General features: G+C 42.9%; 1 protein-coding gene across 3 annotated transcripts in view; it reads right to left on the bottom strand.

Annotated features, from left to right (window-relative positions):
• Nucleotides 1–27,726, bottom strand: part of LOC144690622 (ephrin type-B receptor 2) — a 1,056,594-nt gene that overhangs the window by 408,690 nt on the left and 620,178 nt on the right. For all 3 annotated transcript variants that reach the window (XM_078558305.1, XM_078558307.1, XM_078558306.1), the window contains one exon: nt 24,482–24,637. In XM_078558305.1, the coding sequence (XP_078414431.1) occupies nt 24,482–24,637 (156 nt within the window). The remainder of the gene's footprint in view (nt 1–24,481; nt 24,638–27,726) is intronic.

Genomic DNA, 27,726 nt, shown 5'->3' with positions numbered 1-27,726 from the left:
AATATTATTTAAACAGGGAGAGATTGCAGAACTCTGTGGGATCTGGGTGTCCTGGTGCATGAATCACAAAAAGTTAGTATGCAGCAAGTGATTACGAATGCAAATGAGCTCTTGTTATTTACTGCAAGGGGAATGGAATATAAAAGTAGGGATGTTTTGTTACAGTAATATTGGGTGAGACCACATCTAGTGTACAGTGTACAGTTTTGGTCTCCTTATTTAAGAAAAGGATATAATTGCATTAGCAGCAGTTCAGAGAAGGTTCACTTGACTGATATCTGAGATGAAGGGGTTATCTTATGAGGAAAGGTTGGACAGACTGGGCTTGTATCTGGGCTTGTAGCAGGCAATACTAGACCTGGTATTGTGCAATGTGATGGAATTAATTACCGACCTCAGTGAAGGCATCCCTAGGTTGCAGCGACCATAATATGATTGAATTTTACATTCAGGTTGAGGGAGAGAGGAGTGGGTTTGAGACTAAGTTTTTAAACTTATATAAGGGCAATTATGAGGGCATGAAAACTGAGCTGGCTAAAGTGAATTGGCAAATTAGATTAAGGGATAGGTCAAAAGAGATTCAGTGTCTAATATTTAAGGGGATATTTCAGAATGCACAGAATAGATACATTCCAACGAGTAAGAAAAAGTCCAAGGGACTTATGTTTAACAAGATAGTATCAAACTTAAAGAAAAAGCATATAATTGTGCAATGATAGGTAGAAGGCCAGAAGATCGGACAGAATATAAGGAACAGCAAAGAATGACTAAAAGATTAATAAAGAGGGAAAAATTAGAGTATGGGAGAAAGCGAGCCAGAAATATAAAAACAGATAGTAAGGGTTTTTATAAATATTTAAAAAATAAGAGTTAACAAAGTGCGCAATATTCCTATAGATGATGAGTCTGGAGAATTGATAATGAAAACAAGGAGATGGCAGACGAATTGAACAGGTATTTTGCATCAGTTTTCATTATAGAGGATACAAGTAAGATCCCAGAAGCAGCTATAAACCAGGAAATGGAAGTGGGGTAGGAAGACAGGAAAATTATAGTCACTAGAGAAGTGGTACTGAGTAAACTGTTGGAGCTGCAGGCTAACAAGAGCCCGGGTCCTGATGGGCTTCATCCTAGGGTCTTAAAAGAAGTGTCTAGTGAGATAGTTGATATATTGGTTTTAATTTTCCAAAAACTCCCTAGATTTGGAAGATAGTAAATGTAACTCCATCATTCAAAAAGGGAAGGAGACAGAAAGCAGGAAACTACAGGCCAGTTAGCTTAACATAGGGAAAATGTTAGAAGCTATTATAAAAGAAGTTATAGCAGGGCACTTGGATAAGCTCAAGGTCATCAGGCACAGTCAACATGGTTTTGTGAAAGAGAAATCGTGTTTAACTAATTTATTGGAGTTCTTTGAAGAAGTAACATGAACTGTGGATAAAGGGGAAAATCGATGGATATACTGTACTTAGATTTCCAGAAGGCATTTGATAAAGTGCCACATCAAAGGTTATTGCGGAAAATCAAAGCTCATAGTACAGGCGGTAATGTATTGGCATGGATAGATTGGCTGGCTAACGGGAAGCAGAGTGTTGTCATAAATGGGTCTGTTTCAGGTTGGCAAGATGTAACGAATGGTGTGCCACAAAGATCAGTGCTGGGACCTTAATTGTTTACAAATTATATAAATGACTTGGATGAAGGGGTTGAAGGGATGGTTGTCAAATTTGCTGATGTCACAAAGATAGGTAGGAAAGTAAGTTGTGAAGATAACATAAGGAGGCTACAAACAGATATTGGTAGATTAAGTGAATGGGCAAAGATCTGGCTGATGGAGTATAACATGGGAAAATGTGGGATTGTCCATTCTGGCAGGAAGAATAAAAGAGAAACATATTATCTAAATGGTGAGAGATTGCAGACCTCTGAGGCGCAGGGGGATCTGGGTGTCCTCGTGCACGAATCACAAAAGGCTAGTATGTAAGTACAGCAAATAATTAGGAAAGCTAATAGAATGTTATCATTTATTGCGAAGGTGAATTGAACACAAAAGTAGGGAGGTTATGCTTCATATGTACAGGGCACTAGTGAGACTACGTTTGGAGTACTGTGTACAGTATTGATGACCTTATCTAAGGAAGGGTGTGAATGCGTTGGAAGCAGTTCAGAGAAGATTTACCAGACCAATACGTGGAGTGGGTGGGTTGTCTTATGAGGAAAGGTTGGGCAGGCTAGGCTTGTATTCGCTGGAGTTTAGAAGAGTAAGAGGCGACTTGCTTGAAACATGTAAGATCCTGAGGAGTCTTGACAGGGTGGATGTGGACAGGATGTTTCCTCTTGTGGGAGAATCTAGAACTAGGGGTCACTGTTTGAAAATAATGGGTCGCCCATTTAAAACAGAGATGAGGCAAATTTTTTTCACTCAGAGGGTCGTGAGTCTTTGAAACTGTCTTCCTGAAAAGGTGGTGGAAGCAGAATCTTAGAATATTTATTAAGGCAGAAGTGGATGGATGGATAGCAAGGGGGTGACTGGTGGTATGCAGGATACAGATTTGAGGGCACTATCAGATAAGCCATGATCTTATTAAATGGTGGAGCAGGCTCGAGGAATGGCCTATTCCTGTTCCTTGTTCGTTTGTTCGTATGTATCTATTGGAGTTTAGAAGAATGAGAGATGAACTTATTGAAACATATAAGATCCTGAGTGGACTTGGCAGGGTGGACACAGTTTAAAAATAAGGGATCTCCCATTTAAGATGCAGATGAGGAGATGTTTTTTCTCAGATGGCTGAGAGCCTGTGGAACTCTGTTCCTGAGAGAGCGATGGAGACATGGTCAATGGATATTTTTAAAGCAGACTTAGATAGATTCTTGATTGACAAGGGAATCAAAGGGTATCAGGGATAGGAAAGAAAGTAGAGTTGAGGCCACAATCAGATTAGCTATGATGTTATTGAATTGCGGAGCAGGCTTGAGGGGCTGAATGGCCTACTCCTACTTTGTACATTCATATGTTGCTATATACATACATAAACGGCCACAGGGGGATGCTATTACACTCCTCTCTACTTAATGAAAAATTTACACAAAAGTTCAAATTCTGTACAAATGCTGTACAACTTGTTTTTCATTTATTTACAAATTCAGCTTAACCACCATTTTCCTATTCCTAAGAGGATAGCTCCTTACTTGACACAAACTTCCAGAACTTAGGGAAGGACCCATTTTCAATTGAATTTTCCACTTCATCAGACACATCTGTCTGTCTCTGAGTCAGATCTGAACTGGTTTCAGACACAACTTGTGTTAGATAAATATTGGTACTCTCCTGATATCTCAACTATCCAATTCATCAGACTCATCGGATTCTTCCCAACTTCCTCCTTCTTTGTGAAACATGATCTACTTCCACAGACCTAATCTTTCCACTACCAAACATCTTGACCAAATATGTGCGAGGACCACATATTTTCATGACTCCTCCTGGTAACCACTTCAACCACTTATGATGTTCTTTCACCTTAACCTTCTGGTTCAACCTCAGACCTCTTTCTCTCACTCTACCCCTACCATGTCTCTCTTTCTGCCTGGATTGTTTCTCTTCTACTGACTGTACTAAATGTGGCTCAGCAATGAAAACCTCATTCAGGTCTGTCTTTTAAGAAACAATTCAGCTGGCGTTCTGCCAGCAGTAGTGTGAGGAAGCAAACAAAACATTCACCAGTTTGTGATTCAATGATATCTGACGTTTCTTCCAATTTATATCTAGCATTTTCTTACCAATAGGACGCCTAACAATTTGCACTGTGCTCCATTTGAAGCAGGATGACCCAGTAGAACTCTAATGTGTTTTAATCCATTCATAATCATGAATTTTACAAACTCTTCTGAACAAAACGGAGGCCTGTTGTCAGACACGATTTCCTCTGGGAGCCCTTAATGGCAAACAAACTACACAAAATATCTAGAGTTTTATTAGCTGCAAGGGTGACATCCTAACCCTGGTACACACCAGGGAGTGATCTGTATCACAGTCAGTTGGTGCTGTGGTAATGCTTCTATTGAGAATGTTGTTCAGAGAGTCACCTCTGCTGATGATCATGTTCAGCCTAGTGCCAATGCCCTGATCTTGGATGGTGGATGTGGTGACATGCTCACTTTGTGCACCTCTGATCCCTTCGGGGTTGGGTCTCAGAAAAGATTCAGACACTGAGTATGTTTCAGAACAAAAGATTCTGTCAAATGGGGCCTGAAAACATCACTCAATGGAGCTGCAGGCTCATGATGCAGCAGAAAAACACGAGGCCTGTAATGTATTCATATGCTATGAGCAGTGCGCAATGTCATTAAACACGTGACCTGGCCATGTTGGTGACTGCGTCCCAATATGGAAAAGGACCAAATCACATCTGGTAATGCTTGGGAATACCTGAATACATCAATCTCCAAATCTCTGAAAAGAATGAGAGACCATCATATTGCGAGAAAAACAAGGAGGAAAATTCCAAAATCCTTCAATCTCTGAGCTTTGAAACAGGGCTGCCCAATGATCTGAGACCTGGCCTGATTATGAATTACAAGCACCAGAGTATGTGAGGGACATTTAGGGGTTGGACCATGCGCAGCTCAGCTCAATCTCTCCAGTTCACTCAGTTTGAATGTCTATGCATGTGTTTTAATTGTCGTCATCAAATTATAGTTTTCACAAAAAAATGAGGAGAAACATGGGGCGGAATTTAATGGCCTCCCCTGAGGTATGTTGGTGGCGGGAGGGCATTTATTCGGGTGGGAGGATGGCAGGCAGGAGCTCCGCTGACATCCCACCTCTGCCCTGATTAAGTCCAGGATGGGAATGTGGACAGCCTGCCAGCCTCACCACCAACTGAGGGCTTTTGGGGGGTGGGGGGGGGGTCCATCGTTGTTAGGCACTCTGTCTCAAGGGACCTGGCATCGTGAAGGTGTAGGGCCCACTCAGCCAAGCACCTGCCCTTGCTGCCAACGCCCCTCTATCCTCCCTTGCAACTCCCACCCTGCAACCCCCACCTCCCACCTGGGTCCTTTGGTGATCCTAGGCCTCGGGAGGGTGCATTAAGAGCAGCAGCCACCATCTCCTCAGTGACACTGCTGAACAATATGTAGCTGTCGCCCTCCGATTGGCCAATCTCGGGGAGGCAGAATTTCCACCCTTGGGGTCCTTGATCCTGGAAAATGCCTGCAGTTACCCAGTTAAGTGTCTGATAGGCACTTAATCTGGCAGGCCTTCCTGAAAGATGCGCGGGGCTCTCCAGCCAATGGGCGAGATTCCTGTCATCTACATTAAATCCCACCCATGGAACATGAGTGCAAAACACTGGGAAAATCCAGGATTGTTTTCTATTCATTCATGGGTATGAACATCACCGACTAGGCCAGCATTTATTGCCCATCCCTAATTGCACTTGAGAAGGATGTGGTGAGCTGCCATCTTAAACACTACAGTGCAGTTAGCTAGAGGGTTCCAGGATTTTGACCCAGTCATCCTCCTCCTGTCCTGCTTGTAGCTACTCCTACCAGGAGATCTGCTGTCATGCTCTGTCATGCTTGTCTGACTTGTGCCATCCTCACCCATCCACTGTCGCTCCTCTGCAACCGCTTTGTGATGTCCATCATCTAACTACACCTAGGTCAACCCCTCTTTCTGCTGCCCACCACTTTGCCCTCTCGGAGAGATGCCTGTAGATTTTCAGCTCTGATCAAATGGCTGAAATTCTGACATTTTCTTTTCTGGATGTCACTTTTTAGTTCATTTTACTCTTCATTTGTCTTACGGTCGGTATATCGAATGTTAATCCTATGTCTCAGCATCCACATTTCAAAGGCCTCTTATTTTCTTCACAGATCTTTATTTATTGTCCCTGTTTCTGAGGCAGACAGAAAAGTAGATAGAATGTAGCATCTTATGAGTGTTTTTCCTTGTTACAAGCTGAGGTTTCTTGTTAACACATCTTTCACCTTCACAAAATTACATCTGACTACCTCGATCCTTCTTCTGACTTCGGCATCACATCTGCCATCTTCTGTTATCATTTGTCCTAAATAGAAAAACTTATCTACTTGTTCCAGTGTGACACCATCCACTTCACTCTAGCTTCTTTTAATTCTTTCCTTCACTGTTTTTGTCTTTTCGGTATCCATACACAATCCATGTTCTACACTTCCAAATTTTACTTGGATCTACGATATTTTGTGGGGCCTTTTCTGATTCTGCAGGTAGTGCTGTGTCGTCAACATCAGCTTTGATTCAGCGGTAGGGAAGGAACAGGTGATATGTTTCCAAGTCAGGGTGGGTGTATGGCTTGGAGGGAATGTACAGGCGGTGGTGTTCCCATGCCTCTACTGCCTTTGTCCTTCTAGGTGGTAGAGGTTGCGGGTGTGGAAGGTGCATCTTGTAGGTTCTCACTATCACCAATCGTGGCTCAATAGTACTACTATAGACCAAGCCCTGAAGGACATGTCTGCCTGACTCGACCTGTGGCAGGTGGTAAAAGAACCAACAAGAGGGAAAAACCTACTTGAAATCACCCTCATCAACCTGTTACAGATGCATCCATCCATGAAGTATTAATAGGAGTGATCATACAACCTTCCATCATGTTGTGTGGCACAACCACTGTGCTAAATGGGAAAGAATCAGAACAGATCTAGCAGCTCTCATGAGCATCCATGAGGCACTATGGATCATCAGCAGCAGGAGAATTATATTCAAACACAATCTGTAACCTCATGGCCTAGCATATCCCTCATGTCGGAAGATCAAACCTGGTTCAATGATGAAAGCAACCAAGGAGCAGCACTGGGCGTGCCTAAAAATGAGGTGTCAACCTGGTGAGGTGTTAGCAACACAGGACTAAACAGTGGAAGCAGCATGTTATAGACAGAAATAAGTGATCCCACAACCAATGGATCAGATCAAAGTTCTGGAGTCCTGCCACCTCCGGTCATGAATGGTGGCGGACAATTAATCAACTAACCAGAGAAGGTGGCTCCACAAGCAGAGAGGGTTTTAAACTAAATAGTGGGAGGAAGGGCTCACGTGAGGGGAGATTTGGAAAGATAAAGAGAAAGGACAAGATAATAGTGCAGGGTAATGATATAGATAATAATTACCAGAGTATGACAGGAAAGAAGAGTGCACAAACATAAGTGTTCACCAGCCAATAAGGTTAGAATAAGCAAAAACGGTAAAAAGGCAGAATTAAAAGGCGTTTTATCTGAATGCTCGCAGCGTTCATAACAAGACGGTTGAATTGATGGCAGAAATAAAATCAATGAGTATGATATAATAGGCAGCTCCCTGTGTAAAGAAGATTCCAATCCAGTCGTATATAACTCCTTTGTCAAAGAGCAGCAATGGGGAAAGTCAGTAACAACTGCAACTTTCCCTCAGGATTTCCAGTCCTTAAAGTAGCAACTTGAAGGATTGTTAATTCAGGGTGTTTATAAGGCCCTGGCTTTTTAAAATTCTTTCACTGGATATGGGTGTCACTGGCAAGCCCAGCATTTGTTGCCCAACCCTAATTGCCCTTGAGAAGGTGGTTGTGGCTCAAACTCACTCAGGGTTGATTGTATTTTTGATACCCAGTTACCAAACATTTAAAAATAGAAAGTTGGTGTTTGAAACATAAAACCAGATGCAAATTATGTTGCAAGGTTGTAACAATTCTCTTTTTATAAAGTTCCCTCATTCTTAAAGGCTCTGAGTGGGCCCTTCCCTTAAAGATATCTATATGTTAATTGTTAAGTCCATGATCTCACAGGGGCCTGTGGAGCTTCAATAAATAAACACCCTTTCCCAATGTGTTTTGAAAACCTGAAAGTCCCTAATTCGCAAATTGCTTAAAAATTACAATGTTGGGAACAGCAATAAGAACTTAGAGATGATGAATGTTGTCCTGTTTTAGGAGAAATTAAATGTATGCTGAATGGTAGGAGTTACATGAAGGTTGGACTCAGACTCCTTTGATTCTGTGTGACTGGTCTCTGGTGACTGCTGACGTGAAGCTGGAATCGACTGTTACCCTGCTCTCTTGCTTGCCCTGCAGGATAAGCACAGCCTCTGACTCTTCAGCACCAGAACATAAAGGGTTAATACTCAAAAGGTTAATATTTTCCGGGTATAAAAGTCACATGGTCCAGATAGCATGCATCCTAGTTTGTTGAGGGAAGTAACTGTAGAAATTGTGAAGCCCCCTCCTGGCCCCTGGAGGACTGTAAATGATACAGCCCTGTTCAAAAAAGAGGGGTAAACCCGGCAACTACAGGCTAGTAAGCCTAACAATGGTGGTGGGAAAATTACAACTGTCACTCGGAAGATCAAGGGTTAATAAATGACAGCCAACATGAATTTGTTAAAGAGAAACAACACCTGACAAATTTGGTTGAATTCTTTGATGAAGTAACAAGAGGGGGTTGATGAAGTTAGTGCAGTTGTGTATGTGGACTTTCTAAAGGCATTTTCTAGAATTCTTTGCAAAATTAAAGCCCACGGGATTAAAGGGGCAACATCAGTGTGGATACAACACTGGCTAAGAGGCAGAACGCAGAAAATAATCCGCAGGAGATGGTCTTGGACCTTTGCTGTTTTTGATATATATTAATGATCTGGACTTGGGTATACAGGGCATCACAGAATCACACCTGACCTACCTACCTAATCCCATTTACCAGCACTTGGCCCAGAGCCTTGAATGTTATGACGTGCCAAGTGCTCATTCAGGTACTTTTTAAAGGATGTGAGGCAACCCGCCTCCGCCACCCTCCCAGGCAACGCATTTCAGACCATCACCAACCTCTGGGTAAAAAAGTTTTTCCTCACGTTCCCCCTAAACCTCCTGCCCCTCACCTTGAACGTATGCCCCCTCATGAATGACCCTTCAACTAAGGGGAAAAGCAGCTCCCTATCCACCCTGTCCATGCCCTCATAATCTTGTACACCTCGATCAGGTCGCCCCTCAGTCTTCTCTGCTCCAACGAAAACAACCCAAGTCTATCCAACCTCATTTCATAACTTAAATGTTTCATCCCAGGCAACATCCTGGTGAATCTTCTCTGCACCCCCTCCAGTGCAATCACCTCCTTCCTATAATATGGCGACCAGAACTGCACACAGCACTCCATCTGCACACAGTATACGAAATAAGGTAAATGAGTTTGTGGCGCAGATTGAAATTGGCAGGTATGATGTGGTGGGCATCACAGAGACATGGCTGCAAGGGGATCAGGACTGGGAGCTAAATATCCAAGGATATACATCCTATCGAAAAGATAGGCAGGTTGGCAGAGGGGGTGGGGTTGCTTTGTTAGTAAGAAATTAAATTAAATCGATAGCAAGAAATGACGTAGGGTGAGATGATGTAGAATCTGTGTGGGTAGAGTTGAGGAACCGCAAAGGTAAAAAAACCATAATGGGAGTTATGGACAGGCCTCCGAACAGTAGTCAGGATGTGGGGCACAAGATACACCAGGAGATAGAAAAGGCGTGTAAGAAAGGCAAGGTTACAGTGATCATGAGGGATTTCAATATGCAGGTAGACTGGGAAAATCAGGTTGATAGTGGATCCCAAGGAAAGGAATTTGTGGAATGTCTACGAGATCGCTTTTTGGAGCAGCTTGTGGTGGAGCCCACTAGGGAACAGACAATTCTAGATTTAGTGATGTGTAATGAGGCAGATTTGATGAGGGAGCTTAAGGTGAAGGAACCCTTAGGAGGAAGTGGCCATAATATGATAGAATTTACCTTGCAATTTGAGAGGAAAAAGCTGGAATCAGATGTAATGGTATTACAGCTGAATAAAGGCAACTACAGAGGCATGAGGGAGGAGCTGGCCAGAATTGACTGGGAGATGAGCCTAGCAGGAAAGACAGTAGAACAGCAATGGCAGGAGTTTCTGGGAGTAATTTGGGAGACACGGCAAAAATTCATCCCTTGGAAGAAGAAGCATACTAAAGGGAGGACGAGGCAACCATGACTGACAAAGGGAAGTCAGGGACAGCATAAAAGCTAAAGAGAAAGCATACAATGCGATGAAAAACAGTGGGAAACCAGGGGATTGGGAAGCCTACAAAGACCAACAGACGACAACTAAAAAAGAAATAAGGAGGGAGAAGATTAAATATGAGGGTAAACTAGCCAGTAATATAAAATAAGATTGCAAGAGTTTTTTTAGATATATAAAGGGTAAGAGAGAGGCAAAAGTGGACATTGGGCCGCTGGAAAATGGTGCTGGAGAAGTAGTAGTGGGGAACAAAGAAATGGCGGAGGAATTGAATAGGTACTTTGTGTCAGTCTTCATGGTGGAAGACACGAGTAACATCCCCAAAGTTCAAGAGAGTCGGGGGGCAGAGGTGAGTATGGTGGCCATTACCAAAGAGAAGGTGCTAGGAAAACTGAAAGGTCTGAAGGTGGATAAATCACCTGGACCAGATGGATTACACCCCAGAGTTCTGAAGGAGATAGCTGAAGAGATAGTGGAGGCGTTAGTGGTGATCTTTCAGGAATCACTGGAGTCAGGGAGGGTCCCAGAGGACTGGAAAATCGCTAATGTAATCCCCCGTTTAAGAAGGGAGTGAGGCAAAAGACAGGAAATTACAGGCCGATTAGCCTGAGCTTGGGTCGTTGGTAAGATTTTAGAGTGCATTATTAAGGATGAGATTTCAGAATACTTGGAAGTGCATGGTAAAATAGGGCAAAGTCAGCATGGTTTAATCAAGGGGAGGTCATATCTGACAAATCTGTTAGAATTCTTTGAGGAGGTAATGAGTAGGTTAGACAAAGGAGAACCAATGGATGTTATCTACTTGGACTTCCAGAAGACCTTTGACAAGGTGCCGCACAGGAGGCTGCTCAGTAAGATAAGAGCCCATGCTGTTAGAGGCAAGGTACTAGCATGGATAGAAGATTGGCTGTCTGGCAGGAGGCAGAGAGTGGGGATAAGGGGGTCCTTCTCAGGATGGCGGCCGGTGACTAGTGGAGTTCCGCAGGGGTTAGTGTTGGGACAACTTTTCACTTTATACATTAATGATCTAGATGAAGGAACTGAGGGCATCCTGGCTAAGTTTGCAGATGATACAAAAATAGGTGGAGGGACATGTAGTATTGAGGAGGCGGGGAGGCTGCAGAAGGATTTGGACAGGTTAGGAGAATGGGCAAAAAAGTGGCAGATGGAATACAACGTGGGGAAGTGTGAGGTCATGCACTTTGGTAGGAAGAATAGAGGCATAGACTATTTTCTAAATGGGGAGGGAACTCAGAAATCTGGAGTGCAAAGGGACTTGGAAGTCCTAGTCCAGGATTCTCTTAAGGTTAACTTGCAGGTTGAGTCGGTAGTTAGGAAGGCAAATGCAATGTTGGCATTTATTTCGAGAGGACTAGAATATAAAAGCAGGAATGTGCTGTTGAGGCTTTATAAGGCTCTGGTCACACCACATTTAGAATACTGTGAGTAATTTTGGGCCCCGTATCTCAGGAAGGATGTTCTGGCCCTGGAGAGGAGGTTCACGAGAACGATCCCAGGAATGAAAGGCTTAACATATGAGGAATGTTTGAGGACTCTGGGTCTATACTTGATGGAGTTTAGAAGGATGAGGGGGGATCTGATTGAAACTTACAGAATACTGAAAGGCCTAGATAGAGTGGACGTGGGGAAGATGTTTCCATTAGTAGGAGAGACTAGGACCCGAGGGCACAGCCTCAGAGTTAAGGGAAGACTTATTATAACAGAGATGAGGAGAAACTTCTTTAGCCAGAGAGTGGTGAATCTATGGAATTCATTGCCACAGAAGGCTGTGGAGGCCAGGTCATTGAGTGTATTTAAGACCGAGATAGATAGGTTCTTGATTGGTAAGAGGATCAAAGGTTACGGGGAGAAGGCGGGAGAATGGGGTTGAGAAACTTATCAGCTATGATTGAATGGCGGAGCAGACTCGATGGGCCGAATGGCCTAATTTCTGCTCCTATGTCTTATGGTCTGTGCCTCACCAAGGTTCTATACAACTCCAACATGACCTCCCTACTTTTATAATCTATGCCTCGATTGATTAAAGGCAAGTGTCCCATATGCCTTTTTCACCACTCCACTAACATGCCCCTCCGCCTTCAGAGATCTATGGACACGCACGCCAAGGTCCCTTTGTTCCTCAGAACTTCCTAGTGTCATGCCGTTCATTGAATACTTCCTTCCCAAATTACTCCTTCCAAAGTGTATCACCTCACACTCTTCAGGTTTAAATTCTAACTGCCACTTATCTGCCCATTTGACCATCCCATCTATATCTTCCTGTAGCCCAAGACTCTCAACCTCACTGTTAACCACCTGGCTAATCTTTCTGTCGTCCGCAAACTTACTAATCCTACCCCTCACATAGTCATCTATGTCATTTATATTAATGGCAAATAATAGGGGACCCAGCACAGATCCCTGTGGTACGCCACAGGACACGGGCTTCCAGTCACTAAAGCAGCCTTCTGTCATCACCCTCTGTCTCCTACAACTAAGCCTCTGCATATTGCCTCTCCTTATTCTTCCTACCAAAATTAATCACTCTGCTTTAACTGTGTTAAATTTTATCTGCCATGCATCTGCCCATTTCATCCGTCTGACTTATATCTGCCTGAAGTTTGTTATTACCCTTCTCACTGTTTACTACATTTCCAAGTTTTACATTATCTGCAATCTTTGAAATTATGACCTATCTCCTCAAACCCAAATTATCAATATCAATTAAAATGAGCAGTGGTCCCAAGACCTTCCTTAAAGTTTGCCATGCTCTGGTTGGGTAAATCCTGAGAGACCTCAGTGCAACCAGTAAAACCCATACTGCCAGTGCACATTTTCCTTGATCTCTTGCCCATTGAAAAGAATATGGCTTCTGTGAACCTATTCACATCTGATGAAGGCAGTGTAACATCCAGCATTTGGATTTCATTGGTTTTCCTAATGGGCTGTGTTAGATACAGTGTCGATAGTATAGAGCAGTACTAAACTGTACAGAATAAATTGCATTGGGTGATCTTGGGTAGGGGTTTCTGCAAATGGTCATAGGTTCCCGCTGTGAAGGAAGAAAAGGAAGTGTCCTAAACCTAAATCTAACCCTAACCTGAACAATAATCCTAATCTTAATCTTCACCTGGCCTGAATGTTAACTCAATTTCAAAACTAAGTCCAAACACAAGCCCGAGTTTAGGATTGGGCTAATATTAAAGCCAGGATTAGAATAATGCCAGGGCTAGGAAAGCACAAATAAAAAATAAAGTTCTGAATAAGAGTCATATTCAACTCCAAATATTAACTCTGTTTCTCTCTCTCTGAATATGCAAGAGGTGGTGGCGTAGTGGTATTGTCACTGGACTGGTAATCCAGAGACACAGGGTAATGCTGTGGGGACCAGGGTTCAAATCCCACCACAGCAGATAGAATCTAATAAAAAAATCTAGAATTAGAAAGTTTAACAATGACCATGAAACCCTTGTCAATTTGTAGTAAAAAGCCATCTGGTTCACTAAAGAAAATCTGCCATCCTGGCCTATGTGTGACTCCGGATCTGCAGTAATGGGATTGACTCTTAAATGCCCCTAAAATAGCCTAGCAAGCCTTCAGTTGTATCAAACCAATAAACAGGAATAGACCTGACATTGACCTTGGTACTGGAAATGACAACAACAAACCCAACCCTTACTAACATCTGAGGGGGCTTGTGCCAAAACTGGGAGAGACTAGTCAAGCAACAGCCTGATGTAGTCATACTCATGGAATCATGCATCTGTTAGGAGATAGTTCGATTAAGTTATATTGGTGTTTGTGAGTATTCCTAAGTTTTAGCTTTAATGATTTGTATTTCTGTATCTGTGTGTTAAGAAAAAGGTCAAGTTGAGTTTTAGTTTCACTTTAAAAAGTGCCTGTATTTCTAATGAGAGTTTATGACTGTAAGAGAAGTTAAGCAAACACAAGAATAGAAAAACTGGGCTGTTGCCTAGCATAAGGGGTCCAGAAAGGCATGTTCTTCCCACAGACACACACAAAAGAAACTGTGAACATTAAAATATAAAATAGCTTTTGTAACTTGTGTAAATCCTTACTGTTGTGGGGAATTTTCAGTCAGGGAACATGGTTCCTTGACTGTGTGGTGGTTCCCCCTGACATTAGCTGGATGAAAAGGTATATAGGGACAACTCTATAGATGGTATAGAAGATATAGACGGGATGGTCAAATGGGCAGATAAGTGACAGATGGAATTTAACCCTGAAAAGTGTGAGGTGATACACTTTGGAAGGAGTAATTTGACAAGGAAGTATTCAATGAATGGCATGGCACTAGGAGGTTCTGACGAACAAAGGGACCTTGGCATGTGTGTCCATAGATCTCTGAAGGCGGAGGCGCATGTTAGTGGAGTGGTGAAAAAGGCATATGGGACACTTGCCTTTATCAGTCGAGGCATAGATTACAAAAGTAGGGAGGTCATGTTGGAGTTGTATAGAACCTTGGTGAGGCCACAGATGGAGTACTGTGTGCAGTTCTGGTCACCACATTATAGGAAGGATGTGATTGCACTGGAGGGGTTGCAGAGGAGATTCACCAGGATGTTGCCTGGGATGAATCATTTAAGTTATGAAGAGAGGTTGGATAGACTTGGGTTGTTTTCGTTGGAGCAGAGAAGATTGAGGGGCGACCTGATCGATGTGTACAAGATTATGAGGGGCATGGACAGGATGGATAGGGAGCAGCTTTTCCCCTTAGTTGAAGGGTCAGTCACAAGGGGGCATACGTTCAAGGCGAGGGGCAGGAGGTTTAGGGGTGGATTTGAGGAAAAACATTTTTACCCAGAGGGTGGTGACGGACTGGAATGCGCAGCCTGGGAGGGTGGTGGAGGCGGGTTGCCTCACATCCTTTAAAAAGTACCTGGATGAGCACATGGCACGTCATAACATTCAAAGCTCTGGGCCAAGTGCTGGTAAATGGGATTAGGTAGGTAGGTCAGGTGTTTCTCACATGTCAGTGCAGACTCGATGGGCTGAAGGGCCTCTTCTGCACTGTGATTCTGTGATAAAAGAAATGTCAGAAAAAAAAACTCCTTTGTGCCGGTGCTCGCACCCCTGCTACATGTGAGCCAACCTGGGTCAGTTGAGGACAAAGGTAATAGGCTGAGCTAGTTAATAATGTAAATCTGTGTATGTGTATTTTGTGTGTTTGAAATAATCTGAATCGTCTGGGCCTTGTGAACACCCATAACCTTATTACGGGCTCATCGGAGTTCACCTCCAATCATTAACAGGCTATCAATACTTATCAGAGTTTACCTCCGGCTGCATTGTAACATGAACTTGACTGTGTACAATCGTTAATATTCACATGGGAAGCAATCTCCGTGTATTGTTTACTATCTCCGCTGTATTGTTGAGCCATAGTAATGAATGAAACTGTCTTACTATAAAAACTGGATGCATGCTTGTATTGGTTAGATGTGACTCTGGTGTAGTCCACATCTCTCGTTGCAACGATAATAAAATCAACTGTGTCTTCACCTCCAGCCGGGGTCTCGTGGCTTTCTCTTGTTTTCTCTAGGCCATACTAATTTGACAGGAAGCCCTCAGCAAATTAATAGACCCCAAAAAGCGTAATTGAGAAATCCCCCAACACTTACAAATCTGTATATATCTGTCAAGGTATAGTTGTGGGTGAAGGGGCATTGTAATATTGTTCATCTTTTTTTGTTTAATAAATGTTTTATGCTTTTATTAAAAGTACATTAGCTGACTCCAGTGACTCTGTTCAGTAGCCCCTCTCCACGTATCTAAACAAACAAATGAAAGTGAGGATCTATCAAGACGTGTTACACCCTGGGATCAGGCTTGTCCAGTTGTAACATCAGCTGGGATCATAACAAAGCGGGGGCTCATCCGGAATTTGAATCGCGGACAGCAGGTGATTGGAAGCAGAATAATAATTGGTTCAGAGGTATTATGAGGTGGGATTGGAAATCACTGAATATTGGTGGGATCCGTGAATCCTTTTAATGAGTATGTGGAGTTGCTGTGAGGTTTATTATACAGGTTGGAAATTCAAAGTGGCTTTGGAGGTTGTAAGACTTCTTTTTAATAAATGGAAAATGTAACTCTGACTGGTTTACAGAAATTAACCAAGAGTAAACTAATGGAGTTGATGGATAAGCTGGAATTTAGAATTAGCCCAAGGAACGAGGAAAGCAGACATAGTTGAGATGATAGCACAGCATTTAAAACTGGAAGGGATAACAGAAAGACCACGTTCTCTGAGGATGAGTCACAGCTGGAGGTAGTGAGACTTCAGTTACAAATGAAGAAGCTTGAACTTGAACAAGGAAAGGAACTGAAAAATAACTTGAATTAGAGGCAAAGTAAAAAAGAAAAGGAAGGAGAAGGAACTTAGGAAGCTGGAACTGGAATGTCAGGCAATAGAAAAGGAACGAGAAAGGGAATACCAGCTTAGAAGGCTGGAATTTAAAAAAGAGATCTCAGATGCTGAAATAATCTTCAACCATAAACCTAGTGGGGAAATGCTTAAGTTTGTGCAAGCTCTCCCAAAGTTTGAGGAAAGGGATGTAGAGGCATTCTTTATTTTGTTTGCAAAGGTAGCTAGGTAAATGAAGTGGCCAAAAGAAATGTGGACATTACTTTTACAGAGTAGGTTGGTAGGTAGAGCTCACGAGGTTTATGCATTGCTGTCAGAAGAGGTGTCAGTAGATTATGATACAGTGAAAAAGTCTATTCTGAGTGCATATGAGTTAGTCTCTGAGGCATACAGGCAGAAGTTAACTTTAAGGAAACAGCCTGGGCAGACCTATATTGAGTTTGAGAGGGTAAAGCAAAATAATTTTGATCATTGAATAAGGGCATTAAAAGGTGGAGATGATGTATGAAGCTCTTAGGGAAATAATTTTCTTGGAAGAATTTAAAGATTCACTTTCTCTTGTAATTAGGACCCATGTTGAAGACCAGAAGGTTAAAACAGCTAGGCAGCAGAGATGGCTGACGATTATGAACTGGTCAATAAATCTAAACCCTTTTCCCACCATCCCCACAGACCCAAGGAGGATAGAAGATGGGAAGGTGAAAGGAAGGCAAGTAGCCAGGGAAGAGAAAGGGCAGTTTGGAATTCCAAGGAAATTTCTCCTCAGACCAGAAAGGAAGGTACTGAAGGTGGAAGTGAGATTCGATAGCCGAAGTGCTTCCGTTATAACAATGTGAGAGATGTTAGGGCAGATTGCTGGAGATTAAATGGCAAACCAATTGCAGTAGTAGGAATGCCTAAGGAATCCTAAAGAAAGGGGTCTTCAGAAAAGGAAATGGTTGTTAAAACTGTAGCAGTGGTACAGGTGAAATGTGTTCCCTCAGAACATATAGGAAAGGGGATATGGATCAGGATAGTCCAAAGAATTCGCCTTTGATTAACTGGTGAAGGAAGTCAGATTATTAGAGGGTCTGGATGTTGTGTGTCGAAGGGAGAAGCGTTCCCTTACTCCTCCAACAAAATAAGTAAAAATTTTGAGAGATACAGAGGCAGATCAATATTTAATGGTAGTTGATGATACAATTTGTGTTCCAGATAGTTTTATGAAAGAAAAAGTATTGGTAAGAGTAATGGAATTTATGAACCTGTTTCTTTGTGTAAAGTGAACTTAAAGTCATTTTGTATATATAATTGTTACAGTAGGAATTATTTCTAAATCACTCATTGAAGGGGTGGATTTTATTCTGGGTAATGATTTGACTAGTGGAGACAGTAATGTGGCAATGACAGTATTGCAGTGGGTAGTTGATCATGTTGATCTTAACAAATCTTAGGAAACTACTGTGGCCAAAAATGAAACACTTATTACAGATAACAAGAAATTGAAGGAAAACCTGATTTAACGTAGAAAATCAACTTTCAGGTATGAAAGAGGAGTTTGCTAAAGAAAGAAGAGAATTGGTGAGAACAATTGAGAATCAGTCACAGAAAGTGGAACACTTGACTGAGGACTTGAAATGTCTAAATGATGAACTTGCAGAAGCAATTTTAACAAAGGTCAGTCTTCAGTTAAAGCTTGATGAACTTCAAGCATCAGAAGTTGCTATGAAATATCAGGGTAAATGCCTTGAACAAGAAAAGGAATTGTTGGTAAATCAGAATAATTGGTTCGATGCAGACTTAAAAAGCAAGACTAACGAACTGTTAGAACTTCATCGTGGAAAGAGCAATGAGATTCTCGAACTTCAATGCAAACTGGGGAAAATGAAGGGGAAGATGTGTGATAGGAATGTCACAGTTCCAAAGTTGTTCCTGGGAATAAAAACTCTTTGCTGAATTGTGGTCCAGTTGAGCAAAGAACTGACCCAAGTAAAATTACTGGTGTTATCAATCTCAGTAATGGACAATATGAAAACAATTAAAATGCACGCAGAATTGGGAATCAAAAACTTTCAACAAAAAGGACTGAAATCACAAAATAACTCTTTCCGGTCAATGACCAGAGACATTGATTCACAAGTACTTGCCAGTGTGCCAGTGATTCACAAGTGCTTGCCAGTGTGCCAGTGCTAATACACTAAAGACAGCAGACCAGGCAAGTAGACAGTTTGCAAAAGACCATCCAAATCCGGGAAAGGAGTGGAATGACATAGTTCGTGGATTATGCGAAAGAAATGAAGGGTTGGAATGAACTATGAATCTCCCCAGGGAGAATATAATTTTGACATTGCTCAAAAATGAGTGGAAAAGACCTGTTTGAAATGGGATCTGCAAAAAACAACAATATCATAAAAAGTTTAAAGATCAAACCAAGCAGAAGTATGAAACAGTTTTATGCAAACATAAAAAAAGCATCTCAATAACACTCTTGAAATGGCAAAAGAGATTTTGATCAGAGAAGAAATGAGGCGTTAACTCACAGAAATGCCATTTTGACTTTGCTAAATCGAAATGAAAATTTACCACATTTGAGTTCGGAAAATGAGATTGGGGATGGAATTGTGCCTACAGCTAACAAAAAGGATGATTGGGCTGTGGACTTAACCAAAACTTTCTTTGCTAAGTTAAAGACTGGGGCTAAGAGGAAAAGGAAACAAAAGAGCTGTGATAATACAATGATGTGCAAATTCTACCAGTCTTGTTACATTTATTGAGTTTAAGCACATTTTTGCAATTGTACAATATGTTTAGTTGTGAAAAGAAATGGAAAATTTACTTGTTTGTATAATAGACAATAGGCTGCGTTGATGCTTATGATGTTAAGTTTGTGTTAGGCGGGTAGAAGTCCATTGTAAAGAAACCTTCAAAGTTGTGAAGCTTTATTCCCTCCAAAGGGAAGGTGTTAGGAAATAGAGGTAGTTTAAGTAAGTTATATTGGTACTTGTGGGTGTTGGGAATGAGTTTTAGCTTTAATATTTAAGTTTGATTTGTATTTCTGTATCTGTGTGTTAGGAAATGGTCAAGCTGAGTTTTAGTTTCACTTTAAAAAGGTGCCTGCATTTCTAATGAGCGTTTACTGTAAGAGAAGTTAAGCAAGCACAAGAGTGGAAAAACTGGGCAGGGGTGCAGCGAGGTAATACCTCCCACAGGCACCGAAACATACACACATGAAACTAGAAACACCAGCTTGATTTGGAAGATGTTTGAGTTCAGTTGGATTTGAAGACAGCTGCTAAGCAGAAGCAACCTAGTAGAGGCAGATAGCCAGTTTCAAACTAAAGTTGGATGAAAGTAGTTGCCAGAGAGAGACTGGAGCAAAGGGGACAGAAAGCCAGTCCCAAGCTAAAGAAGAAAGTCCCCAAGAATCCAGGGGAGTGGAAGTGCAGAAAGCAGAGTCACAATGATATAAAGGCATGTGAGAAGTCAGAAGGCCCAAAGAGGCAACTGAGGGCCTGTAACTCTTTGCTATGGGCATGTGAAGCAGTAGTGTACTGTTGACAGCTGAATCAGGAGAGTGTGCGTGGAAGAAAGCTTGAATGCTGTGGCGACCCGGGGAGAGGAACATTGGAAGGAGAGTTCAAAACTGTGCAGGTGAACCCTTGAGGAAGGCGTCTGAGAGAAAGCGTCAGTCTAGGAGAAGATTCCAAGGTGAGTTCTTGGAAAGTGGAGATTGGAAACCCTGTGTGAAAGGTGGAGTTCAGTGGCTCACAGTGCAACAAGTAGGGGATGGGGGAAGTTGAGGAGAGATCCATAGCATGTGTCTGGGGTGGCATCTGTCACTTGGTTTCAGAATGTGATGCGTCTGACCACTTGGTTTACATGGACTGTACTTATTGTGAATATTAGAGTATTAGATAGCTTTTGTAGTTTCTGTTATCCTTACAAACCTGTATATATCTGTAAAGGTATAGTTGTGGATGAAGTAGTATTATAATATAGTTCATCTTTTCTTGTGTAATAAATGATTTTGCTTTTGTTAAAAGTTCATTAGTTGACTCTGGTGACTCTGTTCAGTAGCCCCTCTCCACGGATCTATCAAGCCGGGTTCCACCCTGGGATTAGGCTTGTCCAATTGTGACATCAGCTGGGATCATAATGCCTTACAGGTAATGCCCAGACTCCATCATCACCATCCCTGGGTATGTCCTGTCCCACCAGCAGGACAGACCCAGCAGAGGTGGCGGCACAGTAGTATACAGTCAGGAGGGAGTTGCCCTGCAGGTCCTCAACATCGACCAGCCCCCATCAAGTCTCATAGGACCAGGTCAAACGTGGACAAGGAAACCTCCTGCTGATTACCACGTACCACAACCCCCCACCCCCACCCCCCCTCAGCTGATGAATCAGTGCTCCTCCATGTTGAACACCACTTGGAGGAAGCACTGAGGGTGGGAAGGGCGCAGAATGTACTCTGGGTGGGGGACTTCGTTGTCCATCACCAAGAGTGGCTCAGTAGCACCACCACAGACCAAGCTGATCGAGTCCTAAAGCACATAGCCGTTAGACTGGGTCGGTGGCAGGTGGTGAGGGAACCAACAAGAGGGAAAAACATACTTGACCTCATTCTCACCAACCTGCCTGCCATAGATGTATCTGTCCATGACGGTATCGGTAGGAGTGATCACCACACAGGCCTTGCGGAGATGAAGTCCCATCTTCACATTGAGGATACCCTCCATTGTGTTGTGTGGCACTACCACCGTGCTAAATGGGATAGATTTTGAACAGATCTAGCAACTCAAGACTGGGCATCCATGAGGCGCTGTGGGCCATCAGCAGAATTGTACTCAACCGCAACCTATAACATCATAGCCCGGCATATCCCCCACTCTACCATTTCCAACACTGGGTCAACTCTGGTACAGTGAAGAGGATGGAATGCCAGGAGCAGTATCAGGCATATGTAAAAGTGAGGTATAAACCTGGTGAAGCTACAACACGGGACTACTTGCATGTCAAATAGCATAAGCAGCAAGTGATAGACAGAGCTAAGGGATTCCACAACCAATGGATCAGATCTAAGCTCTGCAGTCGTGCCACATCCAGTCGTGAATGGTGGTGGAAAATTTAACAACTCACTGGAGGAGGTGGCTCCACAAATATCCCCATCCTCAATGATGGGGGAGCCCAGCACAGTGAAAAAGATAAGGCTGAAGGATTTGCAACAATCTTCAGCCTGAAGTGCCATGTAGATGATCCATCTCGGCCTCCTCCCGAGCTTCTCAGCACCACAGATGCCAGTCTTCAGCCAATTCGATTCACTCCATGTGATATCAAGAAACGGCTGAAGGCACTGTTGATACTGCAAAGGCTATGGGCACTGACAATATTCCGGCAGCAGTACTGAAGACTTGTGCTCCAGAACCTGTCGCGCCCCTCGCCAAGCTGTTCCAGTACAGCTACAACACTGGCATCTACACGGCAATGAGAAAAATTGCCCAGGTATGTCCTGTCCAGATGCAGGAGGACAATTCCAACTTGGCCAATTACCACCCCATCAGTCTACTCTCCATCATCAGTAAAGCGATGGAAGGGGTCATCAACAGTGCTAACACGCAGCACTTATTTAGCAATAACTTGCAAACTGACGCCCAGTTTGGGTTCTGTGGGGTCATTCAGCTTCTGACCTCATTACAACCTTGATTCAAACATGGGACAAAAGAGCTGAACTCCAGAGGTGAGCTGAGAATGATTGGCCTCGACATCAAGGCAGCATTTAACTGAGTGTGGCATCAATGAGCCCTAGCAAAACTGGAGTCAATGGGAATCGGGGGGAAACTCTCCGCTGGTTGGAGTCGTACCTAGCACAAAGGAAGATGGTTGTGGTTATTGGAGGTCAATCATCTCAGTTCCAGGACATCACTGCAGGAGTTCATCAGGGTAGTGTCCTCGGCCCAACCAACTTCAGTTGCTTCATCAATGACCTTCCCTCCATCATAAGGTCAGAAGTGGGGATATTTGCTGATCATTGCACAATATTCAGCACCATTCGCAACTCCTCAGATACTGAAGCAGTCCATGTCCAAATGCAGCAAGACCTGGACAATATTCAGGCTTGGGCTGACAAGTGGCAAGCAACATTCACGACACACAAGTGTCAGGTAGGCAATGACCATCTCCAATAAGAGAGAATCTCACCATTGTCCCTCGACATTCAATGGCATTACACGGCCAATTCCCCCACTATCAACACCCTAAGGATTACCATTAACCAGGAACTGAACTGGACTAGCCATATAAGTACTGTGGCTATGATACAGGTCAGGAGCTAGGAATCCTGCAGCCAATAACTCACCTCCTGACTCCCCAAAGCTTGCCCACCATCTACCATGCACAAGTCAGAAGTGTGATGGAATACTTTCCACTTGCCTGGATGAGTGCAGCTCCAACAGCACTCAAGAAGCTCGACACCATCCAGGACAAAGCAGCTCGCTTGATTGGCACCACATCCACAAACATTCGCTCCCTCCACCACCAGTGCATAGTAGCAGCAGTATGTACCACCTACAGGACACACTGCAGGAACTCGCCAAGGCTCCTTAGGCAGCACTTTCCAAACCCATGACCGCTACCATCTAGAAGGACAAGGGCAGCAGGCACATGGGAATGCCACCAGCTGAAAGCTTTCCTACAAGCCACTCACCACCCTGACCTGGAAATATATCACCGTTCCTTCACTGTCACTGGGTCAAAATCCTGGAACTCCCTCCCTAACAGCACTGTGGATGTCCCTACACCACATGGACTACAGCGGTTCAAGAAGGCAGCTCACCACCAGCTTCTCAAGGGCAATTAGGGATGGGCAATAAATGCTAACCTAGCCAGCGACACCCACATTCCATAAAAAAAGAATTAAAAACAATTTCAGCATTTGCAATACTTTGCGTTTAATTTAGGAAGAAGCAGGATCAGGGTGGGTGGCACCCTGAGGTATGGGAGTGCCAATGGAAATGTGCACAAACATGAGGCTAGCTTGATTTCGGGACCACTTTCTGGATTCCACAACACCATGCATGCTTATAATGTCTTTAACGTAATAAAGTATCCAAGCTGCTTAGTTCTGTTCTTAGTAAAACTTTTCTTCCAAATTTTTCTTTAACGTTTTTCAGATGAGACATTAGTCCATGATCCTGTCTGTCTTCACAGATGGTTGGGAAAGATCCCATTCCACTATTTTGAATATCTGGGAAGTTATCCTCGATGCCCTGGTCTATATTTATCCCAAAGCAGACAAACTACTGGTAATTACCATATTCCTGTTTGTGGGAGCTTTCTGTGCACAAATTAATTGCTGTATTTCACAGAAACACAATCATTACAACAGTGATGACATTTCAAAAGTAGTCCATTGCCGGTTATGTACTTTCAGCCACCCTCAGGTTGAGAGAAGTTGGATATAATTTCAGCTTTCTTTTTAATGCATTTCTCCAGTAAAACTGAAACTGATTTATGACATATGAAAAGAGGTAGTTACAATGGGAATGCAGTGGGAGATAAATCTGAACCCAGTTTGTCCCCATGACTGCCTTAATCCCAGCTCCTGTGTCTGCTTCTCCATTGCCGCCCATGTTTGCCACTCCATTTGTCTCTAGCTCTGATAGAGGTCAAAATCATTAGGGGTCTGGACATGGGGAGAAACTGTTCCCATTGGTCAAAGGATAAAGAACCAGAGGACACTGACTTAAGGTAATTGGCAAAAGTAGTAACAGTGGCATGAGGAGAAATGCTTTTAACTCAGCAAGTGATCAGGATCAGGAATGCACCGCCTGAGAATATGGTGGAGGCAGATTCAAGCATGACTTTCAAAAGAGAATTGGATCATTATCTGAAGAGGAAAAATTTGCAAGGCTACGGGGAAAAGGCAGGGGAGTAGCACCAAGTGAGTTGCTCTTGCAGAGAGCCGGCACTAACACAATGGGCTAAATGGCCATTTTCTTTTGCTGTAACCATTCTATGATTCTATGCCGCCCCTTTCTGTCTCTCCATATCTGCCTCTATCCAAGAATATTGGTGAACTTACTGGTGCATGGCATATCAAGTGGGTCGGTGTCTGTCCGAAAGTATCGATTCCGGCAAACACAGCTTGTGGCACCTTCCGATGTGGTTCTGCTGTTGATTGGACAGCCCAAACAGGGATCCTCTCCTTGGTTTGGTTTAAATGATCCTGATGGACAACCTGCAAGATAAAGAGGAATAGAAAAGCTGAGCTGAGAGTGGGAATGGAGGGGAAATGGACATGGGATGAGGCCTTTATGTCTCCTCCCTGCAAGGCTATGACAGCAGCTTTAACATACTACATTTCATAGGTGCCCACTCTAGGCCAATGAAAGGAAATCAAACAAATGTGAGATTGTAACTCATTCAGATCTACTCAGTGAAACAAAATCAAATGTAAAGATGTAGCACACATTGGAATGAAGACCACCTGCAAATCACTTTGAGAATTAATATGTTTAAAACTCCAATTTACTTGACAGGAATGTGCTTGAAATCAAAATCAGGGGAACTCAAAACCAAAAAAAATCAACTTACAATCTGAATGAAAATCAAATAATTGCAATTTTATTAAGGTAATTTATTCCATCTGAGTATGCATGTCAGTTTGAAATGTTTGTCTATGGAACAGATTTGATTTTTCAAATGTTGTCATTCAAAGATATATGCTGGCTTGGATTTCCATTGTTGCTTCATTTCAATTCATATTTGATAAATCATTTAACTTAAACTTATATCATGTTTGCAATCTAAATTGACTACATATAAACACTGCCTTTTCCAGAAAATGATTCCAAATCTAATAGCATTCTTCCCTTAATTCACTGCATAGATTGATGTGCGTTTATTGTCAGATCTGGCTGGACCACATAAAGCACTATAGGGTCTTGTTCTATCTGCCAAAACCACAACAATTCTAGGATCATCCTGGAATGCAAAGATGACCTCTGGCTTCTTCTTCCTACTGTAAACCATCTTAAACCCCTCTCCCCCATCTCCTCCATCCTCACCTCATTAACAAGTACAGGAAGCTCATGGACCTTTGTTACTATGATTGAGACCATCTGATCAGCTTCCTCTTCAGTTCCCTCCCTTCCCTTAATCTACCCGGATAAACTCCCTCCAAAATCCTCCCTGACATTGCCTCTACTTGCATCTTTTTCTCCTAACTCCCCTCATGCCCTCTTCAAGCTCATCTTGTCCATGAGACCCATCTCTTGCTCCTTTGATCCTATTTCCACTGAATTGTGAACCACCCAAATTCCCTTCCAAGCCCCTGTTACATTCTTCTTATCTTCTCTTCAATCATACACAAGAGCTCGTGAAGCAATAATGTGGGTTCTTTATTTGAAGGTTCGGCAGATAGATTTACTAGGAGGCTAAGTATAGTCCAATCTGATCTCTTCTACCCTGCTGCTTGTAAGCTTCCCACAAGTCATAGGACTAATACATCACATCCTGTTGAGGTGGGTAATGACTGACAGTAGTTTAAGATATGCCCTCTTAAAGGTGCAACCACCTCATATCACAGCATCCCCTATTTTTCTAGCAAGAGCTTTACCCTAAAAGAATCAAACTATTTACGTGGCAGCAAAACAAAATAACATTGTGTTTAAATGTACGTTAACACAGAGCAATACATTTACAAATCTCCAAAATATATCAGTGGTTTGTTTATTCATGCAGCTTTAGTTATAGTGATCTTTGCTGGGTCCTGCTGTACGTTTTCAGAATGCTGGTTCAGGTTCCTTTGTTTGTGTTGTGTCTTAGACCATCTTCTATTCGCAAAGGGTTACTCAGTGTTGCTGGTTACGGTATTGTTCCGATTTGGCATTGCTTTTGTTGTACTGTCATGCCATTTGGTGTTTGTACTTGATACGATCTCGGTTCTGGGCATTTGCTGATGATTTCTACTGGATTGTGTGTGCCATCAGTTGGGTGTTGCGCTCTAACCTTCTGTCCAGATTGGGTAATTCATTACCCGCATGCCGATCATGGGCATATTTCATCTTCCTGTTTTTCAATCAAGACAACATGTATTCCTGGGGAGTATCAATGAGTGATGGCTAGGGAAGGTTGTCCACAGTTAGTAACTCTGCATTGCTTCCACAGTGCGATGTTTGCAAGTTTGGAATGATATGCATATTCAGTTCAGTCTTGTGTAGCCTGTTGGATGATGATCTGTGTAGCAGAGTTAGGTGATCTTCTCCCAGTGTAAGCGCATTGTGGTCTGTGGTCTTCATCATTGTCTTGATGATATCATAGATGGTGAGCAAGGGCAGGTCCTTGAATGCCTGTAGGCTTGCGATCACTGGACTGATGGTGGCCATAATGTAAAACATCTGGGGTGACTATGGTGAGTTTTTCTAGTAACACTCGAGTGTAATGGATCCCAGGGATGGAATTGGAGTCATTGTACATGATGAGTTTGGCAGTGTTTGGTTGAACTATCAGTTGCTACTTCTGAGGGTACAAAGATTTCAGTGTACCGCAGTGTACAAAATGGAAGAATGTTTGCACCTGCACTATTATCCAGTTTTGCATATAGGTTATGCTGTCCCTACATCTGTGGGCATATAATCTGGATGGTGGCAAAGACTTCTGTTGGTACCACTTTATCAGTACATTATTTGTTCACCAATGCTGAATGTTGGCTCATCTTGTGTGTCGATGGTTTGGTCATCCTCATCATCTGACCATGTAGGCTTGGCTAGATATTTCATGGACTTTGTCTTGATGCAGTTTGGTACAAGCTCTTGGTTGGTTGGAATGCTGCACTCGTCTGACTTCTGGTTGTGGCTTCTTATGATGTTGAAGCACTTGTTCCAGTCTTTGCTTTCTGCATTGGTGCGTCCAGTGTCCTCTGGTGTCATGCCTTTCTTACAGCATTAAAAGCTGGGCTTTTTCTTGGTGCATGTATGAAGCCACACCACCCACATTACTTATTAGGCTTGTCTGCATTGCCTATCATGCCTATGGTGGATGAATTACATGTAGACTGTAGACTCTGTTTACCCAGTAGTATGGCTTCGTATTTGTGTCTGCTTTGTACTAGTTATTTCATAGTGTAACCACTGGGTTGGTCGAAGATGCCTTTTTGTCACACTTCCATTGGGGGAGATGCTATCACGGGATTGATTATCGTGCTGGCTAGCTCTGCCACGACAAGGTGCCCATTGCCTCTGCACCTACTTGTGAATTGATCAATGGTCTCTGCTGTTTGTTGCCTAAATGACATGAATTCCAGATGGTGTATTCTGAGATTGAACT

The sequence above is a fragment of the Cetorhinus maximus genome, chromosome 15 (genome assembly GCF_964194155.1).
Source record: "Cetorhinus maximus chromosome 15, sCetMax3.hap1.1, whole genome shotgun sequence".
In the NCBI taxonomy this organism is placed as follows: Eukaryota; Metazoa; Chordata; class Chondrichthyes; order Lamniformes; family Cetorhinidae; genus Cetorhinus; species Cetorhinus maximus.
Note: the sequence above shows the minus strand (reverse complement) of the source record. Positions and strands in the feature narration are given on the sequence as shown.